This window comes from Musa acuminata, chromosome BXJ2-5 (genome assembly GCF_036884655.1).
Source record: "Musa acuminata AAA Group cultivar baxijiao chromosome BXJ2-5, Cavendish_Baxijiao_AAA, whole genome shotgun sequence".
NCBI lineage: Eukaryota > Viridiplantae > Streptophyta > Magnoliopsida > Zingiberales > Musaceae > Musa > Musa acuminata.
Window position 1 is genome coordinate 3,486,151 of NC_088342.1, and position 21,599 is coordinate 3,507,749.

Below are 21,599 nucleotides of genomic sequence, written 5' to 3' on the forward strand. Positions count from 1 at the left end.
ATTGTTTATCATGCAAAACTTCCTCCAATCGCGACCTGACACGTTGTCGTGTTCACCTGTGCCGCGTTCCGACTGTCAAATAACTAAAGAAGGCGAACACACGTAGCCACCGGGGCCCTCACCCCTTCCTCAGTTGGGACCCGCCATGTGAGTGGTGAGTGGCAGGGTAAAAAAAGGGCGGGTCGCTCCAACATTTTACGCATGTCACGGCCGTCACGATCTCCGTTAATTTATTTTATTTTATTGCAAAAAAAGCGAAAAGAGCAAAAAAGTGACAGCCACATTTAATCCACACGAGCTTCCCGTCAATGGTAGCTTTTTACAACCTACACAACGTCTCACCTGCCACGTGGATTTATTTTTAACGAGGGTCTATTAATGGGTCCGTCGCTCACGTCCTTTTCCGCACCACAGTACAGACGACGCGAACCACTTTGCAACTCCCTCGTATCCACTCGCGTCGCTCACCCTGTTTTTATTGGACCAACTTCCCGATAAAGTGTGGGACCAATCACTGTAGCGAGTAATGCGGCGGGTGGGTGACGAGTGACGCGCGCTTATGTGTGGAAGATGTTTATTAGAAGATAAAAAGAAGTGGAAGGTTTCGAGCTGTCGCCGTTGCCTCCCTCCCTCCTCTTCACCGAGCTCAGTTTATAAGCAACGCTTAACACAACAAAAAGCTGTTATTCGATTAATTAATTGAGGTTACTCGCCGCTAATTAGATTAAACGACGGGAATCGTCTTTGGCGGAGCCCTAATTCTCTCTCCTCTTTTTCCACCACCGGCCGAGAGCAGAGAAGAAGAGGTGCTCTCACCCCTCGCCTCCTGTGTCGTCACGGAGATCCCCGTCGGCTTTTGGATCGTAGTTGACGTTCGAAAGATTCGTTCTTTGGCTGTTCCCTAGGCGCGGACCAGGAAAAAGATCCCACCTTGGTGGTTCCGGAGGGAAGCGAGTCTTCTCTTTGGTCTTCGTGCTTTAATCGCTTCCCGGTGTGCTGTTTGTCGCAAGCTATGTGGGGGGGATGTGACTGTTGAGGAAGGGTAGTTGATGTCACGGAGACATTTTGTAGATCCCGGTGACCGAGATCGAATTGGAAGCCATGTTTGGATCGAGGAGGGTCGACGATGAGATGGAGCTTAAGAAGGAGAGAGCCGTAAGGTTAGTTCGTGCGTTCTTATGTTCTCGTGCTTTCGAAGAGATTAGACTGAAAAGAAGATTTGATTTTGATGCGAAGGTCTGTTCAGGAACCTGGCAATCCAGCAAACGAACCAAAACACATAGTTGCTTTATTGACATTATGGATTTATTTCTTGGTTTTACTTCATCAATCTCCAAACTGAATTAGGGATCCATTCAGTTTAGATCACTATAGGGAAAAAAATTATCTTTTTAGCTTTGCTGACGTTATGCACTCTTCTTTCTTACTGTATTCCAAATTTTGGGGAGATACTAAACTCATATTATTGATTTTTAGATCATGTCCAATACTTGTTGGTTTCTGTTAGTGAGTTCCAGGATCAAGCATTAACCTAGCTTCCTTTTGTTATCTTCTGGCCCTGTTAGAATTTTGTTGAGGCTTCTGACTTGCTGTTTGGTTATGTAGGTTCTATCATGATGAGAAACAAAATCCAGCTAAAACCACATACCAGGGCTTGAAACCTGGTGGTTATATATCCAATAAAGTTGGTAGTATCAACACCGGGAAGTCCATAGTTTTTGCCGAGGACCACGAGCCTTGGAGGAAGCGCATACTTGATCCAGGAAGTGATACTGTATTGAAGTGGAATCGTGTTTTTCTCATCTCATGCTTGGTTGCTCTGTTCATAGATCCATTGTATTTCTATTTGCCCAAAGTTGAGAAGAGTGATACTACATGTGTTAGGAAGGATAACAATGTAAGTGTTGCCGTTACGTTTTTCCGGACACTTGCTGATCTGTTTTACATATTGCATATTGTGATAAAGTTTCGGACTGCATATGTGGCTCCGAGCTCAAGAGTGTTTGGGCGAGGGGAGCTTGTTATGGACCCTAAAAAGATTGCTAGGAGATATTTGAGATCAGACTTCATTATAGATCTAGCAGCTGCACTTCCTCTGCCACAGGTTTGTCCTCCCTTCTTTTGAAGATGATCTCATGAAAAGATTCATGATTTATGAGTTTACTAGAGTGTCCTCACTTTAATCAACACTTTTTTATCATCTATAGTTTTTCTTAATAACTTGTTGCTTTAAATGGTGATGTTAATACTGACACACAGACATAAGCATGGCATGTGTGTAGAATTTGTATCAATAGGGAGTAATGTGAAGCCAGATCGAGAAAATGATTGTTTTATTAGTTCTTCAAAAATCTTGAACTGGATGAGGAGTTTTTATTATTGTCTAAAGAAAGTGGACACATGTATAGTAGACCATTTGTTGAAATGAACTAATCTCAGTGACGAATGAGCAAGTAGTGGTGTCACCGTGGCTGGTAGCCTGGTAGTACTCTTATATGTAGAAAAAGCTTAATAGATTAAGTTAAATTTGTTTTATGTTACAGTAAAGCTGAATAATGGACCAGCCAATGGTGAACTAATTAAGAATGTATCTCTTAATTTGGGTTCTATTATTTTTGCTTATCTAACACTTCTCCCTGCTGCATTCCATCAGTGTTAAAAATACATGCAATATCTATTGTATGTTTGTGTGTGGATGTTATGGTCTGAATCATGCTTCAGTTATATTTGGTTTTTGGTGTGCACTAACCATACGTATTTACTGGTTTGGACGATTTTTGTATAGAGAATTGTTCTTGTGCTATCATTTCTTGTTAATTATTCATGTTTTCCTGATTATGGAAAATGATTATTTTTGTGGCTTTTTATTTCTTGCAGATTCTTATTTGGTCAGCTATTAGGAACTCAAGAGCTGATCATAACAATAATGCCCTTGCTCTGATTGTGCTAGTGCAATATATACCAAGATTGTATCTCATATTTCCTTTAAGTTATCAAATAGTTAAAGCTGATGGTGTTGTCACAAAGACTGCTTGGGCTGGTGCTGCATATAATCTACTGCTTTACATGATTGCTAGCCATGTAAGTAACTTCTATATTCTGTTGAAAGTCTTTTACATGTGGTATCCTTGCTTTTTTTTTCTTTTTTTTTCTGAACTATATTCCAATATTGCAGGTTTTAGGAGCTTCATGGTATTTACTATCAGTCGAACGGCAGATGACATGTTGGAAATCAGAATGCAGGAAGGAAAATAGCACTAATGTGTCATTATGCAGACCTAGATATTTAGACTGTGACTCCTTAAACCAAGCAGATCGTCAGCGTTGGGCTAAGTCTACACAAGTGTTCGACAACTGTGATCCTAATAATGCTAATACCACTTTCAACTATGGTATTTTCCAAAACGCTTTGACAAATGAAGCTTTCTCTACGGAGTTTATCAAGAAATACTTCTATTGTCTTTGGTGGGGTTTGCAAAACCTAAGGTATGCTTTTTTAATACATACCAAATTTGTTAGAGAAAAGTCATCTCTCAGTTTGCGCCACTGGTTTATACTTCGTATAATCCCCTTTGTTTCTTTTGAAACAAATTATATGTTCAAGCTCAAACTCCATGCTAGCATGACTTGGTCCAATCCAAGCATTTGTTTACGTGGGTTGCATTTAGATAAGAAACCTTGACAGACCAATGCCCTAAGTAATCATACTACTAATACCATAACCACTTCTTATGAGTTGACTCGAAATGCCACAACTCGTAAGAGTAGAGATCATTGAGTAGCATCTCTCCTTGGAGGGGTGGTATGATACCTTAGCAATATAGTAACTTCATTAATTAGCAATCCTTGTCCATGTAAAGTGTTAGGATGCAAGTGATAATCTTACAAGAGGTTTTCACATGCCTTAGAAAGGTTCTTAAATGCACGTTTTATAAGAAAACTTGATGCTTTAATGTTTCATTTAACTTTTAAATCTTCTTGTAACATATACCCTTGGTTTTCTATTGTCAGTTCATATGGTCAGACTTTGACAACAAGCACTTTCATTGGAGAGACTTTGTTTGCTATACTTATCGCAATTCTTGGCCTAGTTTTGTTTGCACACTTGATTGGAAACATGCAGGTATTGTATGAGGCTCGTTCTTTATTATTTCTATTTTCTGTAGTATATAGCCTTCAAGTGCGATAGCAAGTAATTTTTTTTATTATTCACAAGTAATGTTTTTTTGTACAGGGCTTACATGATTAATCTTCGAAAGGATTAGTTGATCCATTAAACTTCTAGCATGAGATTACAAGCTTTTTCATCTTTTTCTAATTTGGACTTTTTATTGATTTTGTGAATATTGGATTTGATTTCTATTGTGTTTTATCTACAAAGTTCCTGGGCACTGTTTTGTATTTTTGTTTTACTTTAGCTTATTAAACTTTTTCTTGTGCTTTAGACATACCTCCAATCTATGACTGTGAGACTTGAAGAGTGGAGACTAAAGCGCAGAGACACAGAAGAGTGGATGAGACATCGTCAACTTCCTCATCATCTACGAGAAAGGGTTAGAAGATTTGTTCAATATAAATGGCTTGCAACACGCGGAGTGGATGAAGAATCCATATTGCAGGCTTTACCTGCTGACCTTCGTCGAGATATTCAACGTCATCTGTGTTTGGATCTTGTTCGACGGGTACAAAGCTGCCTCATTTCTTCCCTCTAGTGTTTTTACAGTTAAAAGGTGACAGTGGAGTATATGTGATTGGTACCCTAAAAGAACCTCAACTTATACACAGTGGAATATACTATCCTAAACAAACTCCCACTGTTGGATGGCCAAATTCTTCTTAGTAATCTTATTCTTCATCTCAGTGGAAAGAGAAATAGATATTCCAAATAATGAGCTGTCTTCTGATGCAAAAACAATTGCAGGATTTGGTAGCAATAAATCCTAAATAATGTAAAAGATATTATCATCACACCAAAGCCTTCTCAATTGTAGAGGCTCAGCCCTATAGTTGGACAAATCAAATCGAGAAGTTTTATAGGAGATTTGAGAAAATCAGGATTTACTAATTCAACTAACATCAACCCTGTAAGCTTGATGACCAGTTTGTATCCTATGGAACATTAGACAAGTCATTCTCTTGCTATAATAAAAGAGATTGTTGTCAAGTACAATAATCTACCTTTGCAATTCCAGATCATGCATCTTAGCAGTCTCTGGTGTTCCGCTACCCTTTGGGATAATCTAGAAGAGAGAGTTGTGACAATCTTTACTACAGAGCAATATTCATCTCAAAGGCATAAACAATATTGAGCTAATCAAACACAACCACCATAAAAGATTATTACTTACCCTCACGTAAATTAGGTTTAACCTAAATCCATTTTCTTAGTCATGCTATGAAGTAAAAAAACTGACATGAGGAAATATTCTCCCATATGTGTCTCAAGCTTAACACTTTCCATAAAGTCTTGTCCATTTGGGCATGTTGTTTGTAATTGTGTGATTTCCACCTTTTAAGCAAACTGTGATCCTCTCAGAGTCAATAAATTGCTGTTGTTTGATCTTTTAGAAGTTTGCATATGATTGCTAAATGAAAATATGCATTGAAACTGCATAACCAAACATGATTCCTACTGTTAATTTTCACATATTGATCAAATGTACACCACAACGATTTCAACTTTTTTATCCTTACTATGTTGTGATACAACTAGGTATATACCTTTTTTTTTTTCTGTTGAATTGGTTTCAGTGCTTGTATTGGTTCTTTGATGATGTTATTGACTTTGTCACCTATCTGTAACTCTCCATCTATAAAGGACATTTGGAGAGGATTACCTGGCTTGGTAATAAATCTCTCTTTGCAAGTCATCCACCTTTCATACACACCGGTATTCTGCAGCAATTAACTAATATTTAAGTTGTTACTAATGCTTTCCTTTTTGACTATTCCAAATTGCAGGTTCCTTTTTTTTCACAGATGGATGATCAGCTTCTAGATGCCATATGTGAACGTCTGGTGTCCTCCCTAAGCACAGTAGGCACGTACATTGTTCGTGAGGGTGATCCCGTGACAGAGATGCTTTTCATTATCCGTGGCAGATTAGAGAGTTCAACTACCGATGGAGGCCGAACTGGTTTCTTCAATTCAATAACATTGAGGCCTGGGGATTTCTGTGGTGAGGAACTGCTTGCTTGGGCTCTTCTTCCGAAGTCGACGGTGAACTTACCTTCCTCCACTAGAACTGCAAGAGCACTAGTTGAAGTTGAGGCCTTTGTATTACGAGCGGAGGACCTCAAGTTTGTCGCCAATCAATTTAGGCGTCTCCACAGTAGAAAGCTGCAGCACACATTCCGCTTCTATTCACATCACTGGAGGACATGGGGTGCATGCTTCATTCAGGCAGCTTGGCGTCGCTACAAGAGGAGAAAGATGGCAAAGGATTTGAGCATGATGGAATCATTCAATTCTCGAACAGATGAGCAGGCAGCTGATGAATCAGGGCAGGAGGAAGATGAAGTCGGCACATACTCTACAAGCACTTCTCAACCTAAACAAAACCTTGGGGTCACTATTCTGGCTTCTAAGTTTGCGGCGACCACTAGAAAGGGAGCTCAGAAGATCAAGGGCATTGACATGCCCAAGTTACAGAAGCCAGATGAGCCTGACTTCTCTTCAGAAACTTATGATTAGTTGCGCTTGTTATGACGGCAGCAGCTGCTGCTTACTGAATTCTCTTTGAATTAGAAAATATGGGTTGAGGATCGGTTTTTACATTGTAAATGCAAATCGTCACTAAAACCATACATGGCTAATCTGATACTCTGGTGTCACCTTATCTAAAAGAGAGTTAAGAAGAAAGGTATCCGATAGAAAGGTGACATATCATGTGTTTTTTAGTGTGAGTATGTTTTGCTTCTTGTTGTAAAATTTAGATGTATTTATCAGTATAATCTTGTCTAGGATTTGAAAAACAATTGGTTATTTTGGCACAACAAATATGCTTCCTCCTTTTTATCTCTGCCCAGCTTTGACTTCTTGGAGTATGACAAGGAATCATACATGATGTCATGATGCAGTAGATTAAAATAGTACATAAAGTGGTGCTGGAAATCTGAAACTTGGAAGATTGAACTATGCAAGTTATCGTGATGTTAACGAAGGGTTAACTTGTATCTGCATGTAATTGAACACCTTTGATCTACTCAAGCATGAGAATATTTTGAACTTCTTCCCACTTAGACCTCAGTAGGTCATTTGGTCTCAGCTTGTCCATTAGACATTGCATAAGGGCCTGAGGAATTCATGTCAAACAAAAAGTAGATATGCCTGGATTAGGTCCTGAGAAGAAAGATCCCAAGATGCCTATATCACAGGAGGAAAGTGTTGTATCAAGGCATAAAAGACTTGATTTGTGGTCAACATTTCAGTGAAGAAAATGACACCTGAGGACTGGTAAAGTCCAAAAGCTGGTCTTGACCTAGAGGATAGGTTAGGTTTAAAATCATATCCATGATAGAGTAGGATTTGGATTGATCTAAATATACAGAGAGAGAGAGAGAGAGAGAGAGAGAGAGAGAGAGAGAGAAAGAGAGAGAATCAAGTGTTCCTTAAAGCCAAGACAGAGAAAATTCCTTAATTTCACTCTCATGATTTGATCTTGTTCATGAAGATATCATATCTGAAAGATACTTTAGCTGGGAGTTGTGAAATATTTCGACACTATGCAAAGATAAATGCATGTCTAAAAGCTATTACAGATGGCCTCAAACTTCTGAGAGCTAAACAAATGCTTAAACCAATCTTTATCAAATTACATGTTCTGTAATTTTCTACAATGCTGTCATGTATTGAGCTGAAATCATACTATGGAAACTTGCATTAGTCCACCATACTGACTTTAATCATGAAAACAAGTGCTTGAGATAGTCTATTGTCTCTGTACCTCTCTCTATATTTGACATCTTATTTTTGATATGTATGTAACTTAAATTTGGATGAATAAACACTAAAATCTTTGGTCAATATTTATGTAATTTTGCTGAAAAATATGGTCTCAAAGTTAGCAATTGATCTCCAATCAAGCATCATCATGTCTTCAATATTTCTTGGTCATTTGGGACCCCTCCAAAACACATGTTGTCACCTTGTCAACATGATGACCACATCCCTTCCTTCAACCACAACAAAACAACAAATAATTGAGGGAAAGAGAAAGGCAAGGGAAGACTCTCTCTCTCTCTCTCTCTCTCTTCTCACCCATTAGTCAATGACATCTCACTTTGCCTCAAGACTATTTACCATCGACAGTGTCTATAGATTTCAGGTTTACCCTTAGCGTATAAGTACCGACTCGTCTTGTCCCTTCCTCTTCCGACTACCTGTGAACTGAACCACCCGTCACTGTCTCTTCTTGTACAAGGAAGCAGCAGAGAAAGAAGCGAGGTGTGCTCGAGGAAGATTGCGTAGACTCAAAATGAGGGCCGGGTCGGGTTTCAACGCAACGGCAACGGCAGCGGCGGCGCCGGTGTACACGGGTGGCCACCACTCGCCGGTGCCGTACCTCTTCGCTGGCGTGGCGGCGACGCTGGGGCTCACCGCCTGCGCCCTCCTTGTTCTCGCTTGCTTCTGCTCGAAGTTCTATGACCGCCTAGAGAGCCGCGACGCCGGTGCCAGCAGCGGCGCTGCCGCAGGCGGTGGCGTGGGGTTGTGTGAGGAGGTGATCGTGGTGGTCATGGCGGGGGATGAGAAGCCGACGTTCCTGGCGGCCCCGACGTCGAGCCGGGCGTCCTCCTTTGTGGATTGGAGCTGCAAGAAGGATGATGATGACGAGGAGGAGGAGGAGAAGGTTGAGGGGAGTAAGAGGACCGACCGGAAAAGCAGCCCAGACTAAGGATCGAAGGCAAGACATGGAAGGTTGAGGTCTTTTCCTTGTGTGTCTTCCTCCGGTCTATTGAGCCTGCAGGGTTTGTTCTTCATGTAATGATGACTGTAGTGGTCTCAGAGCTTGCAGATGTTATCAGTTCTTTCTCCTACCTTGATGAACTTGTTGTGTTCATAAACATATAGTGCAAGGTTCTTGTAGTTTAATTAACAGTGATTTTGAGCTTAATTTGTATGTATATAACTCTCTCGATCATCCCTTCCTTCTCTTCCATATCTCTTATCACAATTTAAGAACATCATATCTACCGGCCGCCGCTACGCCCTTAAGATCATCTACCGTCCGCCGCTGGATCCTGCGAGAGATCCAGATCCTCAACACTGCCGGCCGGGCAACCACTTCGTGGTCCGGTGCCACTCCATGCAAGATCCAGATCCTGCTCGAGTTCATGGACCGTGGCTTCCTCGATGGCCGGCACCGCCCGCCAGGTCCTCGCCCGGCCTACCTCCATCGAAGGAAGAGTGCCCACCGCGACATCAAACCTACCAGCCTCCTCATCGACTCCGGCCGCCGGGTCAAGATCGCCGAATCCTCGGACAGACAATGGACCCCTGCGACTCCTCCGTCGGTACCATCGCCTGAATGAGCCCCGAGCGGATCGACACCGACCTCAACCACAAGGCCTACGACGGCTACGCCGGCAACATCTGGAGCTTCGGCCTCAGAATCCTGAAAGTTCTAGCTCGGTAGCTTCCCGTTCAGCGAGAACCTCGGTCGACGTGTCGACTGAGCATTGCTCATGTGCACCATCTGCTACGCCGATCCGCCGGAGGCTCCGCCCACCCCCTCCGGTGAGTTCCGAAGCTTCATCTCCTGCTGCTTCCAGAAGTGTCCCTCCTCCAGCACCCGTTCATCACGACCGCCAAGACCTCCTCATCGGCATCATCTTCCCGCCCATGATCCAACTTGGGATGAAGAGTTTAGAGCGTCACAGCTGGCAACGTAAAAGGTGACATTGTTTTTAACCCGGCCTGCCTTGTTATGGCAATGGCAGGGTTGGTCTTGGCCGCCAATCAATCCCAAGTCCTAACTGTTCCAAGAGGTAAACATATGATTCTTATTGGGCAAATAAGATGTCAGAGAAATCGAATTTGGAAAGTAAAATTAATGATAACATCTACAAGCTTATAATCCTACAAGTTTATCCAAACAAAAACCTGCCATGTTCTATATAAAAAGTGTAGATTTTATTTTGATAAACCATAGAGAACATGAAAATGTCAATGCTGGAAGAAATTAAATGATCTTATCAAAAAGCAAGAAATTTGTATGAGCCAATCAAAGTGCAGTTCTTCCTAATTGCTTGGATGGATGCATCATTCAAGCTGCTGGATAGAATAAAGCCACATAAAGAAATAGTAGGAAGCAACAATCAAGTTATGCTGTCTATTAAAAATTAAGCATAGCATAACAAAACACAGCGATGCCTGCACCAAGGTCAAAAAGGAATATGAGGTGGGGAGGGAATGAGAGAGACATTATCTAATGGTGAAAATAGATCTACAGCATGTACATGCTATGTCATCTTATCAAGCATATAATCTCCTGCTTGTGTCACATTTATGAATATTTAAGCCTAAAATCTAAAACATCTCATTGCTAGTTATCTTGATATGCGCATCAATAAAAGAAAAAAAGACTTTGCACCTAAACAACAAGATTTTCTGTTTTCACCTGCACCAAACAAAGAAAACTTTGCTTTCGTGAGAAGGATTTGATGCAATTAACAACAAAGTAAACTTAGAAATGCATCAGGAAACAATAGACGAGTTTTTACAATGGAGTGGTAGTAATACAATTGAATATAGCTACAGATAGACAGTCGATCACAATAAAACAGAGTGTGTAAGATTGGTGATGCTGCAAAGTGAAGACCATCAAAACTGTTGAAGGGCTAGACGAGGAAGTTATCTATCATATGGAAGATCACGTCTTCACCGTCAGAGTTCAACCAGTAGCTCTTGACCTGGATTTATTATAGTAGATAAGAAAATCAATAATGAACAATGAGGGACAGGATGCTGAGTATCTATTACAATATGTAAATGATGCATTCTTATTCAAAGGGAAATAAAAACAACAGCATAATAGAAAAGAAAAGTATGGTGGCATGAGCCAAGAACTCATATTATGATAGCAAACTAGCAGAGGTGCATTCAAGCCAGAGGAACACTTACCTTGTAGAAACCTTTAAATGAATGTTCAAAGAAGGAAATTTATCAAAAATACTAAAGTCTACAATTACTTTGAAAGGTGAAACCAAAAGCATCTGTTTCTAAGAAGCTGATAAGCGATCTTGTTTGTTTGAGATGAAAGCCAGACGTAGAATTAAGAAACCTGGATAAAGGAGCATGTCATGCTGAAATCACAGTGATCTAAGACATTTCAGATGCTATCTTTCATCTAGAAGAAGAAGGGAAAATTTTTCATAAAAGGATTGTGATGCACTGACAATGGCTTTGCTAAAGCAGAGCAAGATGATACAGAATAACTTATGAACTCAAATTTCCAAGCCTGATAAAATGATGTGATGCAATCCCCATGATGAAGACTGCTGTTAATTCTTTAAAAATGGTTCACAATTATCCACTGCAATGACTGCAACATGGACACATAAGAGTCCGACGCCCATGGTGTACGAAGGCAAAATTATAGGTGCACGATCAAAGGCAGGAAGACAAAGTTAAATTCAATTACATAATACATTTAATATCGGAGAAATCAATGTTATTCATATAAATCATATAACAGTAACTTAAACTAATAGATGAGTTCATAATGCATGCTCTTGATTCAGGAACTCTTGTGATTAATGCTATTAAGATTAGAAAGCCAATCGCAACAAACTATTTTTAGAATTCTTGCCTGGATTGTATTGTGTGCTATATATCTCTGTCTGCTTTTCTGAAAGCTTACATCAACACGCTCCCAAGATACTTGTTTAAGACCTCTGATCATCTCCTCTGTGCCAAAAGCAAAAAATATATATATAATAATAATAATAATAAACAAATGCAAACCTAGATGAGTAAACAACATTTTATAATTTATCATTTTCCATAAAAAATCCAAGAAAGTTATTTTCAGGCAACTGAACTTTTGACAGAATTTATAGTTATCGGTCTCCTGACATAAGCTTAAGAACCCCATGGAACTCACTCGAGTTGATGGCAGCATTAGTTTCAAAATTCTATATCATCAAATGTACTTGTTTTACAGGCTGTGAAAGATTGTGCTTCATGCTGTTTGTCACATGATGTGATCCTTGGTGCCAAGTCTGGCAAGTCAAATTTGAGAAAGAACTACTTACAAGCTAAAAGGACAGTTCACAGTTTGAATGGTTTAATAAGTTGATGTTTAAGATACTGAAACTCGAATCATCTTCTCAAATTCTCCTAGGCCTAAGATGAGTATAGAATAAAAGGAATTTTACAAGCTTCAATATTAAAAGTAATATTCATCTCAAAGACACAAACAAGCCAAAGAAAGAGACAAATAAGTCAATATCTGGAGCAAAAATTTGATAAACTTGTTAGACTTACATGCTTAAACTATACACAACTATCAAAAAGCAGAAGAAATATCGAGAAACATATCCTCCCAACGTGCAACTGAGTGTGGCATTTATCCTCATTAAGAAAAGAATACAAAGATTCATAAACCATATCTATCATGTAGTTCAGCAATTAGAAGTAAAAAACCATCATAAATGTTTTTTAGATGCAAGGAGAAAATCAGAAATTTAACAAAAATTACATAAAGAACACATACATGTCATGTAGAATTTACCTTCCAGTTCATCTTTTGGAGCTTCTGCTACTGTAGATACTTCATTATGATTGTTTATCCTTTCTCCTTTATCCACATAAACAACGTGCGGATACTTCTCGTCATGCACAAGAAGATGATGCTGAAGGGTGGATGAACGAGGATAGATTGTTTAGATATAAAAACTATAATAAATAATTGTGAGCACAACATCAGTGAATCAGATGATATATGTACCTTTGGTAACTCACGTTGATGCCGAATTGAGGATGTTCTCCATCCTACCATGTCTTTTTAACAAGTTAAGCAATGATATGATAAATGACCAACTAAAACAAAGAGACATTGTTCGAACAACATAGCAGAACAATGAACACAAAGAGGATACGATCAAAATTTGCGTTGGCATAAGCTACTCGGCGTTTGAAAGAGTGCAAAGCTGATCTGCAAGTCAAAAGCAATGACTATTCATCAGAAGTTTCCAACATAAACCTTGCAAAGGAATACTAGCCACAAAAGAAAGAAAGATGCAATCAAACCGGAACTTGATATCATCACAGTCATCAACCATCCGCAGGAGAAGCGGAGGCTTTCCATCATCATTATCTGTCAGGAATAGATGTTTTCCAGTTCTCCCAACAATCAAATGTGCAGTTTCAGAAGCCCTTCGTTCCAGAAATGGAAGCCCACAAAGAAAAGGAAGCTGAAAATTAACAGTTACATAAGACCCAATGCGTTAAACACAGTTGTGTCTCTTTACAATCGGTGTACTTATCAATCAAATTTTAGCTCATTATCAGTTTTCCTACAACAGCTGCTTAATTTTCACAAGCTCATATTTCGTATATCTTTAATATTCTTCATTTAGATATGAAACACATCAGAGCTCACATATTATATCAAGCTAACTATATTTCTCAATATCAGAATGTTATCTCAGACATATATAGGAAATACACAATATAGCTGATATGTCATTAATTGACAAAAGGAAAATACTTTTACCTGTCTATGGCCTCTTGAACCTAAGTGAGGCGAGGCAAATGTTATAAAGTTCATTGGTTCTAACCCAGCTATTCTACCTTTGATGCCTGTGCCTCTGTCTTCATGATCTTCAGTGCCAACAGATGATTCCATTGTTGTGATAGGTTCATAGAGCCTTCCTATAGCATATCTGGCTATTAAGCCACCCAAAGAGTGAGCCACGAATGAAATTTTATGTACACCCCTTCTTTGCTTAACAACTGATATAACCTACAATAAAAGTATCGGGTTCATTGCTTCATTCATAAGTTACATGCATGGAGTTCACCCCAAAAATAGTTCATAATTTTTCTAATTGATCAATCACACTGGTAAGTATAAATCACACCAGGTAATGATAAATATTACATACCAAATAAGGCTCTTAACACCGCAAATATGAAAATTGAGTAATGCCTTAACAGAATTACCTCTTCAGCTAGCCTTTCACCCATCAAATCAACCCCATCAAATGTGAGCCTTGAAGAGTTGCACTCACTGCCTGCTTGAAAAAAAAAAAAAAACTAATTTTTTGGCCCAGAAATAGACAGCGCCAAATTTAATGGCAGAGCTACCTATATGTTAATGCACAAGTTTTCTGATAAGACATATTAATTGCTTTATTTTAATTAATCCAAACAGAGACAAATAGTTTTCAATTCCATTTTATAACATAAGAAACATACTACAACCATCTAGCAGCAACCCAAAAAATCAACACTAAGAGACCTATCATTCAGTTTCTATGAATTCCTTTTGAAGTTCCATGCATATACATGGAAAGAAAGAAATAAAAAGTAATGACTCAAAGAAATAAATACTACTTACTGTACAGCTAATGAGAACATCATGCAAAAGTACATGTATGCAGATATATGAAAAGGAAGAAAAAAATGTCATAACTCAACAATCACAGCGACAAAGTACTACTTACTGTATATTGTGGCAAGAGAATTGATTCTACATATATCTTGATGCACATCTAAAAATTTATACATGATGAAGAGTGAAAGCCTTGATCGAGTAATAACCTGATGCACATCTAAAAAGATTTTAACGTGTCAAATGAAGATGCTCCCTGTTTTACCTTTCTTGGAATCGACTTTTCCTTTATTCAAACCTCTGATCGGCATACAAGAAAAGCTGTTTAACAGAACTAAAAGGGGACTATGACTATTTTAGATGGATGCAAGATTAACAAATGAAGTATTTCATCAAAAAGTTTTGAGTACTCAAAACAAGCAATGAATAACACTAAGCACTTTGCTCCAGCAAAAACAAGAAGAAGGCAAAGCCAAACTCACGGTGGACGATTACTTTATCTGGAAGCTTTTTGACGAACTGCTCGGCGGCAAACCTCCAATCATCAGCACTGCGAAATTGGCTTAATTTAAGAGCGCAACACTTAAGGACGCAACGACAGTCAAAGAACAAGACGAGAGCAACCTCCCAACCAAGCCATTAACCATTACAACGAGATGCTCCGGGAAGCTTCCCTGCTGCGCCGCCGAGGCAGCGTCCCAGAGGTCCTCACCTCCGCGGATGGACTCCACCTCCGCCTTCTTCCCTTTGCCCACGCAAACCCTGAAGCAAGACATCCACCGGCGGGAAAACATCTCCCCACTCTCGGTTCTCTGTTCCTGAGCGGCGGATCTCGTCCGGAACCCTAATTTCACGGAATCCGGTCCCGTGGTGCCGCGGATCCGGCGCCTGCGGGGGATCCCCAAGCCGAGCTTCGAGGTCTGGAGCATCGAATCGGCGGCGAGCATCCGTCGCCGAGAAGGGCGCGGTGGGATGAATGTTCCGGCAATAATTCCAAGGGGTAAAGACAACGGAGCAGAAGCTCGGGTCAAGAGAGAGACAGAGAGAGAGAGTCGGAATGAATGTTTTGTTCTGTGTTTTTTATTTTGAGCGTTCCGCTCCCGTCTTCATCCCATCTTACGGTGGCCAACGTTGGGAACCGTTAACGATCCTTCTTTTTATTCATACTTTTCTTAATTGTTCGCAGTGCAATAAACCCCCCCTTCCAATATTATTGACTTTAGGGTTTGGGGAGTGGCTCGATCGGTGAAACGAGCCACACCATGTGGGACCTCGGTACCATGGCATCGTCATATCAGCATCAACGCATCGGGTTCTCTCATGTACTCTGCGTGCGCGGTCTTCTCCGCATCGCGTCTGCATCGAGGAATAGGCGATCGTTACGTATACTGCACGACGAATTCATGTAATCTGACACTAAATTCTCCTCAGACACAAAAACTAAGCACATTTACAGTAGCATAAAGGCAATCAAGTTGAGGCTGCATCGAATCTAGCCTATCACTGTTCATCAAGAGCCAAGTAGGTTCCTACAACACTGAATAAGAAAACATCAGCACTGGATCAAAAAGAAAATGAAAACAAGAAAAGTTCATCAGCAGAGGAGTTCCGCATTAACAAAATAACATTATAACACTCATGACCAACTATATAATCGTTGAATTCTCAAGAGTGAGCTCAAAGAAACAGATAAGTACAGGAAAAACACACACACAAATGAATTTAGAAATAAAGCACCGGCTGTAGAGGATGTTGCTGCAACTGCAACAAGACAGACACCGGCATTGGTCGATGATACATTGAAGAAAACCATCTCTCCTGCAATATAAAATGGCATCTTCCTCACACTAGCACCCATGCAGTCATATGAAGACTTAGAAGCTTACCACTCACAGGAGGCAATCAATACCTGTCGGCTCTGGCTCCGACACCGAACTGGGCTGTGATTACCATATACCAGTAATCCACTGGTCATTACCATGAAAAGTACCTCCCTAATATTGTTCACTGCAACATGAAACTCAGTTTTTAATTTAAATTTGGAACTGGAAATCTGATGCAATTTTACCTAATGTAAGAGTAAAAGATAAGGAAATGTGACACCTTAGCTACAAAAGAAGGATAGTGTACCCCAATTAATCTTAATGTGCCAAATAAAAGAATAACTCAGCTTGTTGTCAGAGTCTTGGCTCGGTTGTAACAGACTTATCTGGGATGGAAAGTTCATCTACAAGCATGAAGGAGAGATCAGGAATGTGACTCGATGACTTCTCTACATCGGATTTTGCAGGTTCTAAAATTGAATTAGCATTAGAACTCTCGATAGTTCCTTTTGTCTCCCACATCATAGAATGAGGATCTGCAGCAGTTTTCTGATCCATTCCATTCACCCTGCTAGAAGAGGGATAGAATTAACAACATGCATACTATACCAATGACTAACAAGTATGTCCACAAAAAAAAAAACAATATACAATTCCCCAATAAGCAATGAGCTAACATCAAATTTTCAGATCCTAAGGAAATTGTTCCACAGGAAGAATACGTTTCTTTGAGTAGAAAAACATGAAATACCCTAGATTTGATGTTTCATTGTTTTTACAGTAGCAAAATCATAATGAACTCTAGTAAATACTGCTATGTTCAGTGAAGGCAGCTAAGATCGTGAAGACTTTACATAAAAGTTGGCTAACAAAATGTACTCCACAGTCAAGTATTGACATTATAAAAAAAAACTAATCAGAGGAGCATTTGATGTCCTCAGAAACAGAGGGGTGGGCCAGTGAATATTCAGCTGCTGAAGATAGGATGTAAAGGTGATCTCTCAATATATATGTTTGAGTGCAGTCTACCCTTCTTTTCTTCTTTCTCATCCCATATATTCTCCATATTTTTAGCTTCCCTTGTATATATTTTCCTTCTACGTATTCATTGTGACTTTACTTTGATAGCCTCCAGAAGTGAGATAGTATCAGAGTTCGTGTCAAATACCAAACCTATGTAAACCAAATGGTCTAAAATGAAATATATAACCAATAGTAACAACAATAAGCTTATAAACATAAATAATAGTGAACAGTGATATGATGTCCTCTGGTCAATTTTGATTCTCCTAGAAGGCATAAAAAATTTTATAGCAATGACATTAGTAAAGTATTATTTAAATGACACGTACTGCAGATACCATTGAAACGGCTAAATAAGGGTATTCATCATCTCCACTGTTATTTTGTAAATCTAGCTACTATAACCAAAAGAAGTTTACAATCAGTAAATGCATACCTGTCAGAAGTCAACACATCTAGTTGAATGTCCTCTCCATCAGGATAACTTTTCTGGCCTTCCAGTTGATTTAAAAAGATATCTGTGTGTAGGTCACTACCAAATTTCATATTCTGCTGTTGTGTTGAATCTGTTGTTGAAGAATACCCAAATAAAGAGGCCTTATATTGTTCTCCAGAACTTGATGAACTTCCTTTCATTTCTATGGAGCTGGAAAAATCTTTCCAATCATCAAATGAATCATCATGCTCATTTGTCGATTCTGTTTTTCCTTTTGTAGACAATAAGTCCACTGACTTTGTTTCTGAAGGTTGCTCCAACAATGTGGGACCAGATGGAGCCCCCAAATTCGGTGATCTTTTTGGTGCTTCAGCAAAGCCAGTAAAATCTTGCCAATCATTAAAAGAGTCATCATAATTATTTAAAGGCATATTTTTGTCCAAATCCTTTGAGTTCCCTGTAGACCAGGGATCCACTGCTATGGTTTCTGAAGAATTGTTATGTGAGTTAACCCCATTTTGACTGCTTTGATTAAAAGAATTTCCCAGTGCTTCACTAGAACCAGTAAAATCTGGCCAAGCATCAGAAGAATCATGTATGATATTCATAGTTGTGAAACTGTCAGATTCCATTTTTGAGCTTGTATCCAATGGATCAACTGATTTTACTTCCTCAGGGTGCTCAAAGATTGCCTTACCAGATTGTGTCCCAAGACTTGTTGAGCTTCCCTTTCCTTCAAAGCCAGCAAAATCTTGCCAATCATCATTACAGTTATCGTTACTATCTATGGATTTATTGTTGTACAATTCTTTTTCACTACTTGCAGGGAAGATATTTGCTGCCTTTGTTTCAGAAGAATGACTAGGCCAGGTTAGCCCAGTTCCAGCTGCAGTTGCTGGACTTGATGAACTTCCCCTTGCTTCAATGGAGTTGGTAAAACCTTGCCAAGCATCAAAAGAGTCCTCATTACTATTAGTGGGAATAGAAGTCTCAGATTCCTTGGTGCTGCTTGTAGGCCATAGATTCTCCTGAACAGAAAAGTCATCTATGCCTATGCTAGACACGTTGTTTGAGACACTATTCTCCGTGACATTGTGAATTTCATGTTTAAGTGGATCTGAAGCGTACATATTCACATTTTCTATGGGCCAAAGATCATCTTGGAACTGTTCATTAACAGATGGTGGATCAGATTTATCAAACATCTCTATGCTTTCAAGCTGGTCTATAGTGGCTCCAGTCTTTGAAGCACGAGCAAGATCGTGACCTGAAGAATCTTGAAAATGGTCAAATGATTTGGGACTAACTTCTTTAGATTTTGTACCAGCAGATTGAAAATCAGCATCCCAGACAGCAAATGAATCACCAAAATCATTGCCAAGGGAGTTTGTTTTGTTGTCAGTAGTCTGCAGATTCTCAAATGCAGCAAAGATTTCTGAACCAGAAAATGCATGACTTTTTGTATCTGTATTCTCCCTCAGCATCTTTTTTCCGTCAGATTGTGGAGCAACAAAAGAAGTTGTCTCCCTCCTTTTTTCAGAAAAAAAGTTATCAAGGTCAATTCCAGTCAAGCTCAAAGCATATGTATCAGGAGAAGGCATAGTGACCGTAGAGTTATGTTCAACATCCTCCTTATCTGAAGGCCATCTTAATACCAAGTCTAAAAGATCAGACAAAACCAACTCACCCTTTGGTGTGGCCTGGCCCTTATTTGAGGTGGAACCACTTGGTTCTATGTCAAGTAAAACAGCTTCCTGCAAAAGATGATTTCCAATAAGATTGCCAAAGAACTACTTAGAAGGGTCAAAGTTACTAAGATACATATATTTGCCATTACCTGGCAATGTAAAAGCTTTTTCATCTTTATCACTATCAATTGACAGAAATCAGGATAGAACACCCAGGACACACAGATGTAACTATCATAGCTCTTCACCCAAATTACACAAGACACATGCCAGAATTTGCAGGATTTAGGCTCCTCATAGGAAAATCTCGGACTACTAACCAGGCTCATAATTTCCTTGCACTACGTATGTATGCATATATGTCCGTGGGTGCATGTGTAAGTGCACACATGTGGAAAACCTGACAATCATTTGTTAAGCCTCTTCAATTTTTAGAAAGATATATAGTAATAAAGGACAGTTGTCCTCATAAAAGTGTCAATAGACTGGCCAAATGTCTAGTTTGGGTCCTCTTAATTCAATCCTCCATTACTTCAACATACAACTAATAAGTGTCGGATCAAATTCGTCTAGGCTGATTAGCCTAAGCAATATAAGATTACAATAACAACAAAACCATAAGTCCCAACTACTCGAGATCAGCTACATGAATTTTTTTACCATCATTAAAATATGTAAAAAAGACAAATTCAGAGTACCTAAATCTTTATTTATAGTTTCTACTAAAATTTTTTTGGATTTTTATCTATCTTTCCTCGTATCACTATCATTAATCCTAAACAGCATAAGCTTCAGACTTGATAACCCTTACTCGTTAAATTTATAGTGTGTCTCTGTGTGTGGTTCTATGCAGTGCACGATCACATGAGTACAATATAAGTTCTCTGCATCACAGAGAAAATGGTCCCTGTGGTGCCAGTTAATGAGAAGTAACATAAATTTTAAAAATGAAACTCTTATCAAATACTAACCATTTTTCTTTCTGAAACAAGGAATAATATATTTAAGAAATATCTTATTGTAGTTGAAAGGAATATGTCAATATACTATACTACTCCTAGCTTTCCGAAATGATTAGTTGCTTAGAAACAAAGAAATATGTTGATGCTATTAGCTTAATTATCTTATTCGATATGTTGACCTAAGGCCCCTTCTTTCTTTTTCTTTCTTTACCTAGGGATTCATAAAAGTCCCCTCTTTTGAGCTAAATCGGAAATGCAAACTAACATTTCATGGCATAAGCAAAAACTTGTTAAGTATACACATTGAGAATTCCTAGAATCCAGTGTAGCAGCAAAAGAAGAACGAAATAATTCGAATATCAAAAGGATCCCACTCACGGATCCATCCAGCCCAAGATAGTCAAGAAGCTTCCGGCAGGCGACGGTGGAATTGAAGGAAATCGAGTGGGAGTTCCCTTCCTTCCCCCGATCCGCACCGCAATAGATGCATATCGTGGACCGGAGGCCCCGAAGGAGGCCGCCGCGGCACCGGTCGCAGCGAAGGGATGGAGGGAGGTCCGGGTCAAGCGCGGCGACGGCGTCCTCGACGGAGGGTAGCGAGGGAAGGGACGGATCGTCGGGGTCGTAGAACGGGACGCCGGCCTCTCGCCGGAGGCCGGCCTGGATTTCGCGGATGAGAGCCGATGGGATCTCGAACGCCATCAGGGGCGGAGGAAGGAGGAGGCAGAGGGAGCGTTCGGTTCGGGTTCGGGTTGAGCCCCTCTTAAGTCTTACCGGGTTTGGCCTCCTTTTATAACGGCGATTCTGTTGGTGACGTCATCTGAGACTTGTTCATGGCCGAGCTACTTTGCTAAGCCCATCAAAGATATGGGCTTGGGCTAAAACACACCATGTGGGACCGGTCTTGGTCAAAGAACCAATAAAGCAGGTGCGTTGACAAGAGTAGATCGGATCAAGTTCTGTAATATCACCCGGGACAACTCGATACGGATGGTATTCATCGTACAAGATCTGTACCATTCGATACGACGCTTGTATCATCCAGTACGTTTAGTATAATGGTCTGTACCCCTCGGTACAGGTCTTTTAAGTAGGAGGAGGAGGAGGAGG

The 21,599-nt window shown here is 39.8% G+C and overlaps 4 protein-coding genes across 15 annotated transcripts; 2 read left to right on the top strand and 2 right to left on the bottom strand.

Annotated features, from left to right (window-relative positions):
* Positions 1–699: 699 nt before the first annotated feature.
* Positions 700–7,021, top strand: LOC103983951 (probable cyclic nucleotide-gated ion channel 14). Its single transcript, XM_009401313.3, has 7 exons — positions 700–1,160; positions 1,606–2,104; positions 2,878–3,081; positions 3,176–3,486; positions 4,012–4,123; positions 4,446–4,682; positions 5,962–7,021. The coding sequence occupies exons 1-7, from the start codon at positions 1,102–1,104 to the stop codon at positions 6,691–6,693; spliced, it is 2,154 nt and encodes a 717-aa protein (XP_009399588.2). The 5' UTR covers positions 700–1,101; the 3' UTR covers positions 6,694–7,021.
* Positions 7,022–8,476: 1,455 nt separating this feature from the next.
* Positions 8,477–8,893, top strand: LOC103983952 (protein GLUTAMINE DUMPER 3-like). Its single transcript, XM_009401314.3, has one exon. The coding sequence runs from the start codon at positions 8,477–8,479 to the stop codon at positions 8,891–8,893; it is 417 nt and encodes a 138-aa protein (XP_009399589.2).
* A 1,774-nt stretch (positions 8,894–10,667) lies between these two features.
* On the bottom strand, positions 10,668–16,146 carry LOC135612172 (uncharacterized). Of its 2 annotated transcripts, none has more exons than XM_065108063.1 (11): positions 16,012–16,146; positions 15,182–15,913; positions 15,040–15,107; positions 14,167–14,237; positions 13,718–13,966; positions 13,258–13,415; positions 13,101–13,156; positions 12,950–13,002; positions 12,734–12,854; positions 11,810–11,907; positions 10,668–10,910 (listed from the first exon to the last, which is right to left on the bottom strand). In XM_065108063.1, exons 2-11 carry the CDS (start codon positions 15,502–15,504, stop codon positions 10,839–10,841), a joined length of 1,269 nt encoding a protein of 422 aa, XP_064964135.1. In that variant the 5' UTR covers positions 15,505–15,913; positions 16,012–16,146; the 3' UTR covers positions 10,668–10,838. The 2 variants fall into 2 exon arrangements, with proteins under 2 accessions (XP_064964135.1, XP_064964134.1); XM_065108062.1 differs by having other exon boundaries at positions 13,252–13,415.
* Positions 16,133–21,247, bottom strand: LOC103983954 (uncharacterized). Of its 11 annotated transcripts, none has more exons than XR_001978137.2 (5): positions 20,868–21,247; positions 17,840–19,593; positions 16,729–16,951; positions 16,467–16,564; positions 16,133–16,375 (listed from the first exon to the last, which is right to left on the bottom strand). XR_001978137.2 is itself a non-coding variant. In XM_018826497.2 (4 exons), exons 1-3 carry the CDS (start codon positions 21,189–21,191, stop codon positions 16,735–16,737), a joined length of 2,295 nt encoding a protein of 764 aa, XP_018682042.2. In that variant the 5' UTR covers positions 21,192–21,247; the 3' UTR covers positions 16,133–16,564; positions 16,729–16,734. The 11 variants fall into 11 exon arrangements, 4 of the variants coding, with proteins under 4 accessions (XP_018682042.2, XP_009399591.2, XP_064964133.1 ...); XR_010486789.1 differs by having other exon boundaries at positions 16,444–16,564; XR_001978136.2 differs by having other exon boundaries at positions 16,688–16,951.
* Between the last annotated feature and the right edge of the window lie 352 nt (positions 21,248–21,599).

Coding starts and splice junctions, on each gene's coding strand:
- LOC135612172 (XM_065108062.1), bottom strand. CDS start 15,504: ATGCTCGCCGCCGATTCGATGCTCCAGACCTCGAAGCTCGGCTTGGGG. Junction 13,416..13,717: donor GTTCAAGAGGCCATAGACAG/GTAAAAGTATTT, acceptor GTTAATTTTCAG/CTTCCTTTTCTTTGTGGGCT. Junction 12,855..12,949: donor ATCAACGTGAGTTACCAAAG/GTACATATATCA, acceptor TCCACCCTTCAG/CATCATCTTCTTGTGCATGA.
- LOC103983951 (XM_009401313.3), top strand. CDS start 1,102: ATGTTTGGATCGAGGAGGGTCGACGATGAGATGGAGCTTAAGAAGGAG. Junction 1,161..1,605: donor AAGAAGGAGAGAGCCGTAAG/GTTAGTTCGTGC, acceptor TTGGTTATGTAG/GTTCTATCATGATGAGAAAC. Junction 4,683..5,961: donor GTTTGGATCTTGTTCGACGG/GTACAAAGCTGC, acceptor TCCAAATTGCAG/GTTCCTTTTTTTTCACAGAT.
- LOC103983952 (XM_009401314.3), top strand. CDS start 8,477: ATGAGGGCCGGGTCGGGTTTCAACGCAACGGCAACGGCAGCGGCGGCG.
- LOC103983954 (XM_018826497.2), bottom strand. CDS start 21,191: ATGGCGTTCGAGATCCCATCGGCTCTCATCCGCGAAATCCAGGCCGGC. Junction 19,594..20,867: donor ATCTTGGGCTGGATGGATCC/GTGAGTGGGATC, acceptor CATCTTTTGCAG/GAAGCTGTTTTACTTGACAT. Junction 16,952..17,839: donor GATGTGTTGACTTCTGACAG/GTATGCATTTAC, acceptor TCCCTCTTCTAG/CAGGGTGAATGGAATGGATC.